This window comes from Pelophylax lessonae, assembly GCF_965119305.1.
Source record: "Pelophylax lessonae genome assembly, chromosome: 6".
In the NCBI taxonomy this organism is placed as follows: domain Eukaryota; kingdom Metazoa; phylum Chordata; class Amphibia; order Anura; family Ranidae; genus Pelophylax; species Pelophylax lessonae.
The window spans coordinates 217,240,373-217,247,143 of record NC_138773.1 but is presented as its reverse complement, the minus strand read 5'-3'; the positions used below and the strand labels follow the sequence as shown (position 1 = coordinate 217,247,143).

Genomic DNA, 6,771 nt, shown 5'->3' with positions numbered 1-6,771 from the left:
TCTTAAGAAAACTATGGTGACACTAACATGTTTTTTCTTTAAAAAGAAAATTTCTGGTGATTCGCTTGCTTTTTTTTTTGCCTAAAAGTCTTCAAAATATTTGAGTGTATCAACATGTATTAACATGTGCAATGTTTACAAGACCAGTATACACACCGTTTTTCCTTAGATCTTTACTCTGAATTTTTTTGGGGCAGTCTGGATAAAATATAGACAGTAGAGCTTAGGCTGGCCATACACTATACAATTTTCTTGTTCAACTTTCCTTTAGATTGACCAAAACCATATAATATGAGGTCAAACCTAAACACTTTCAATTTGTATGCAATCAGGCAGGCCCTTGCACTACATAGTTTAAGGTAAATCTAAAGGAAATTGAATAAGAAAATTGTATAGTGTATGACCAGCCTTAAGATGATTTGTAAACCTTTAAATTTTAAATAGAGGAGGGGAGGTAAAAGTATAGAAAAAGAAGTATAGACGTTTAGTATCTTCTTAGATGCATTTTCTGTGAATAACCATTTTTTGTGCATTATTTCTACTAAGATTTGCGGAGGTGTTTTAGCAAGGATTCTTCCTGCTTCTCCTAACAGTAGCTGGTGTTGGTTGTATTTAGAGCCATATTTACTAAAAACTCATGTATTAGCTCGTGTCCTGCTCTTCTAATAGCATGTAAGAAAAAAGTACTCTAGCTCAATGTAATCATTGCTACATTGAAATATTGTTGGGTTAAAAGGGTACCAGTTTTATGTGAATGGAGTATAATGCAAATGTTATCCCATTCAAATGACCAATTATTTTGTTCTTGCTCTGCTTTTACACTGTTTAACTACTTCTGATTTCAGTAGATATCTCAGTCTCCAAAGAATTAAAAAATTACTGTTTTGGTTGCATCTTTAAAAGTATATATTTTTATGTACCAAAATATTCTAGCATCCACAAGTTCATAACTGCAAAGACATAATCAAATAGACATTTGTGTTCTTCATACAAGCATAGACACAAGTGACAGTAAACAGAAAACCAGCACAAGACCTTCAGCGGTCAGCCAGTCCCTTTTTGTTTTTTAGAAAGCTGCTTCTGAATAGTTCAGATCCCTAGGAGGATTTGGCGGCACCAAACTGTCTGTAGTGGAAAAGGCTCTTGGCATCCAGGTCTCCAGAGTATTTAATAGCTTCAGCGAACATTTTGACCACCTACAAATTATACAAAGACCATGATGATAAATTACAGGAAAGAAAAACAATATTTATAGGTATAAAGTCTTGAAGGAATGGTTGATGTGTGCACTGTGCATTTGAATTGTTAGCAGCATAGTGAGGTTTATTGATTAAATGTACTGGAAAATAGGAAAGAACATTTTACAAATAAAACGCACACAGTTTTGTCAGTTTAAGTAATGAAACTTTGACAACTGTGTCCCAAAAAAGACTGTGGCAAATCTAAATATAAGTAATACAGGGTTGAAATGCACAGTGTTATAAAGCTCAGAGGAATATGATATCGGCAAAAAATTAGTTCTAATAAAAATGTGAGTTGGAAAATGAATAGCATTATCTAGAGTAAGGTTAGGTAAATCAGTGATTTATCTCACATGGTATAATGGTAGATGAACTGGAAGGGCTCAGAAGAACCTAAAGGATGTCTACTGCTTGGCTGAATACCAGTAAAGAAGAATTATGCATTTACAAGATTCTTGTTTCTGGACTACGAATCACATTTTTTAAAATTTGGCAGTACAAAGAGCACTGGTTTGAGCAGCCAATCAGATGTATTTTAATGTACTGTAGATAACTACAAGATAAATTCTGATTGGTTTTGACTTCACTGTGCTTTGCACATTGTTTGATTTTACTAAAACTTCAAACAGCACAGTGCTGGAAAAAATATATAAAAAATTAATTTTATTCAATTTATTTTCAAAATAAGATAAAAACAGTCTTGTAGCCAACAGGAATTTTCAATGAGTTGACGAGTAATGTGCTTCTTTTGACAACCATACAACTAATAAATACATTGGCTATTTGATACTTGTAATTTATTTCTCTGTGTAATATGTGGGCTCTTTAGCACTGTTTTGGTTTAGTTGTGTATGATGACCTACCTGGAAGTTGGTGAGCAAAGCAGTGCCAGTGTCTACTGCAGTCCTCCTTATCACAAAGTTATCACCTACATATTTGGTGTTATTATTTGGCAGGTTGATTACCATGTCAATGTTGCCTTCTTTAATCAACCTGTAGAAGGGAAGCCAGTACAGGTTAGCCACATATCATATAACTTTAGATTCCAAACACAATGTCAGTGCCCCTTAACTGCCCATGGATGCACCCAAAAACAGCTGGAATTAAAAAAAAAAAAGAAAAGAAAACTTCCCTATGGTTTGGCATGTTCCTTCTATGCTTCATTGTGATGATAAAATAGAATTTAATTACCTAACATGCCATATATGAGTCAAACTGACTTTTTTTGTCTGAAATAGGTAGAGTTATGCCCCTTATAGTAAAAAAACAAAACAAAAACAAATGCTCAATCAAAAATCTTAGTATCAGATGATATGTGCTACTTAATAATGGCATTTTCCAGTGTATGTTTGCCTAGCAAAAAGAAAACCACAGCATTTACCTGTCTCATATCTAATAAGACTAATGCCCCATACACACATGCAGATTATCTGCAGACTTTTGTCTGCAGACTTACCAAAACCATATAATATGAGGTCAAACCTAAACATTTTCAATTTGTATGCAATCCGGCAGGCCCTTGCACTACATAGAAAAGGTAAGTCTGCAGACAAAAGTCTGCAGATAATCTGCACGTGTGTATAGGGCATAAGTGACTCAAGCTATTTCAGTTTCAATAATTTGACTTACTTGTATATTGAAGAAGGTCCAGATTGCTCTTCCTGGGAGGGCCAAGCAACAGGGGTGGCAGGGACATCATTTGCATTGAGCCAGTCTGCAGTAGCTTCAGTAGCATATAGCTGTATAACAGAAGATGAAAACCAGGTATAAATTTTACATATTAGGCCTCATGCTCACTGAGAGTTTAAAAAACACAACAGCCTGTGGAGCGGTTGGTAATATCATGCATATGTTTTGGTTCTGTAGACATCTCACCAGCTTCTGGAACAGTATTTTCGACAGTATCTCCAACACTATGGGTATACTTACCTCTCCCAATCCTGCAATGGCGATACTGAACCTTGACATCGACAAATTCCCTCCATCCCACTAAATGGTGGTCACTCACATCCTGTTAGCAGCTAGATTACTTATAAAAAGGGGTTGGAAGTCCAACAGAGCTCTGAATATTTCGGAAGCCCTCAAAAATCATACAAACGCATCATCTACAATATATGAATTATTGTTGGCTAACAAATGTGGTAATAGAAGTTTAAGACACAATAATCCTATTTGACACCTCCTCAGTATCATCCCTTTTCCTTTCCCAAACATTGGTCAGCCATTGCTTAAACCTTTTTTTTATACCTTTTTATTTTATACCTTTTTTTTTTATATACCTTTTTATTTTGTTTCCTTTTGTACTAGTTTCACTTGATTCCTGTTTTGTCAGTTACATATCCTGTCGTCAATAAGTCAGATTTAAGTATGTTTGCTCTTTCCATATCTAAAAATTAACCTGTGAAACTGTAAACCTTCTGACTGTTATTTAATTCATACCTTCTGGTACTGTTTTGTGCTCTATTATGTTCTATGCAAATATTTTTCAATAAAAAAATAATTGGAGAAGAAAAACACAACAGTGCGTTAACCAGATGTAACATTTATTGTAAAAAAAAGTAAGTCTACTCACAAACACCATAGCAACTAAAGCTCATTAGGATATCAGAGTTCATCGGTGCAATCCGGATGCACCTGGGCTTGGAAGGACATAACCTGGATCCAACCTGGCTTACACATTTCGAGGGTAGTGTCCTCTTCCTCAGAGCTAAACCCTAGGTCCAGGTCGTGTTCTTCTGAGCACAGGACCATGCAGAGTGGGCCGATGAACTCTGCTATCTTCATGAGCTTTGATTGATATGGTGTTTGTGAGTAGACTTACTCTTACTTTACAATAAATGTTACATTGGGAGAATGCACTTGGCTGGTGCGCCCTCTATCTGTTGTGTTTTTACAGAACGTTATTAGGGCATCCCTAATTCTGTATCACAGGCATTCGTCTATAGGCACATATAGCCCCAGACGTGGCAGTGGTTGGTTGTGGGATAGGGATGATATCAGTGGACATGCGATAGGGATGACATCGGTGGCGATGGTGGAATACGGATGACATTGGTGGCGGTGGTGGGATAGGGATGATATTGGTGGTAGTGGGGGGATAGGGATGATCTCGGTTGCAGTGGTTAGTTGTGGGATAGGAGGCACAGGAGCTAAATACAAAGCGTTGCAGTGTTTATTTACACCTTCCGGGACTCTCCCTCCTGATTGGCTGAGACACAGCAGTGGTGCCATTGGCTCCCACGGCTGTCAATCAAAGTAATTTAGCCAATCAGGAGAGAGAGGGGGCAGGGCCGAATGGCAGGGCCGTGTCTGAATGGATACATGGAGCTGCAGCTTGACTCGGGTGCCCCCAGAGGAAGCTGCTTGCTCTGAGGGCACTCAACAGGAGGGAGGGCCAGGAGCAGCAAAGAGGGGGTCCGGGCTGCCCTGTGCAAAACCACTACACAGGGAAGGTATGTATAACATGTTTGTTATTTAAAAAAAAAAAAAAACAGACTTTACAATCACTTTAATGAACAGGATATACTTTTCCATACCTTGAATCCTTCATCTTTAAGTGTTTGGGCAGTTCCAAGGAAGTGGGGCCGGAAGGAATTCTAGAAGAAAAATAAAAGAGTATATTCAGAAATACATGTTTAAACTATATAAATTGCATGTATGCAACTGTGCAACTGAGACCTCTGGTTTTATTGCACATTAGATGCAGGGTTCAGATTTCTTTGTTATCTAGCAGGACTGAAGGCTGGGGATTTTTATTGCATTTGTAGGGAATTCCTCCTCCCATGTGCCACTTTCTTCCTAGTCATAAACTGATGAACTTCTTGTTATTTTTTTTTTTTTCATCCTTGCTTAAGTGTACACAAATGACGGTGGACTGCAGTGTCTGTGTTGGTGCAGCTTTTACAAATCCTTTTCATCTGAATTGCAAAACCATACAGGGCACCCTAAGCTTGTAGCTTATGCTTTTTCATGCAGCTCCTTCTGGGAGTATAAATTCCTAATCTCTAGCATGTGCGACTATGGGAGCATTCCTTAATATCAGCTATCTTTTGAGGTACCCAAAGGATCCGTTGAGTTTTGGACAAATGCCAAGGCGGCTCCAGGCAAGATTGCTCATTTGCAGGCTAATTGGAACACTCAGAACACTTGTGGACTTGTTTGGGAAATCAAACAATCCCCATGTGTATAAAACAGTAATCAGGATTAGCATACTAGCAGAATAATTTTAGTAAGTAAAAGCACTTGAGAAACATCTATTAAGGTACTTCGTCATCAGCTTCATATATCTTCCAGAAGCCCTTCTCTGAATTTTAGGTCTGCCCTTATACCATCAAACCACAATAACATCAGAATGTGACACCACTTGCCTGGATTCCAATGAGAATTCCTTTCTGAGGCAGCTTGAAACCAGTGGAGATCATGGCTTTCAGGAATGCAGAGTAGATGTTTTGTCCAAAGCAGGCCACCTTTGCAAGGCAATGAAAGTATAGTTACCCATGTAATTATGAAATGTACTCTGTAGCCAAGCAAAACATGTTGGGACTCAGGGGGCAGGATCTATTTTATGAGTATGCATACATTTTTCCTGGGTGTTCATCTGCCACATCTGGTTTTCCCAATAGCAAAAATCCCCAAATTGCCATTATTCTTATTTTCTTGTTAGGGACTTCTGCAGGAATCTACCTGGAGACTCAGGCTAGGTAATAAGATTGCTAGGCCTTCAGGTCTACTGCCGTTCCCTTTGACCCAGGCATCAAATGGCTGATGGGGTAGTGACACCCACTGACAGACTGGGTTCCAGTTACTGTCCTTGCATTTCCTTGCATTTCACTCCTAATATATTGCTGCCCCTGCTTGTTTATTGCATGTGTGCTGTCTTGATTGCCTGTTTGGTGCATATAATATTATATGCATATACATTATTCTATTTTCCCATTTATTGCCCAGGTGTTGCCACAACTACCATATTGTTGCCCATTAAATTACCAGTTTAATGCCCATTTAATGCAACAATTTCTAATTTGTTTGCCACACAGAATTGCCAGTGTGTTACCCACATTTGTTGATCAACTGCTGGTATATGTCTCCTTTACTTTGGCCATATTTTTTGCCTATGTATTGCTAGTGACAATACATGAACAAAAGCATGGGCAACACATTGAAATTATGACAGCTGATGAGCATCAGTCTGTTTCCCACATATTTCCATGCTTGCCAGTGTGTTGCTCAAATGCTCACATTTTCCCCCCGATTTCCAGTGTGTGCTCATGTATTAGTATAATAATTAATCCCCTGCAAGCATACCTCTATCAAACCACTTCTCTAAAAACTCTGATAATTTTCAAAGATGCACTGCTTGGGCTTGCAAACCTCCTGTCTTTCCCAGCCCTGCAGAATCTCAAGTGTACGAGGTTACACACATTCAGCATGCCTAACTGATGAAAAACTCTTTCTGCAACCCTTGAATTGCAGAATTTACGCCCTTTTCTACACATAATCTACAGGAATATGAATACTGGTTGCCATTATT

General features: G+C 38.3%; 1 protein-coding gene across 1 annotated transcript in view; it reads right to left on the bottom strand.

Moving 5' to 3' along the window:
* Window positions 1-909: 909 nt before the first annotated feature.
* Window positions 910-6,771, bottom strand: part of CPS1 (carbamoyl-phosphate synthase 1) — a 166,394-nt gene continuing 160,532 nt past the window's right edge. Inside the window, exons 34-38 of the mRNA XM_082261903.1 lie at window positions 5,609-5,707; window positions 4,778-4,837; window positions 2,871-2,980; window positions 2,105-2,234; window positions 910-1,196 (exon numbers count right to left, since the gene is read on the bottom strand). Coding sequence (XP_082118029.1) covers window positions 1,098-1,196; window positions 2,105-2,234; window positions 2,871-2,980; window positions 4,778-4,837; window positions 5,609-5,707 — 498 coding nt within the window. The 3' untranslated portion in view covers window positions 910-1,097. The remainder of the gene's footprint in view (window positions 1,197-2,104; window positions 2,235-2,870; window positions 2,981-4,777; window positions 4,838-5,608; window positions 5,708-6,771) is intronic.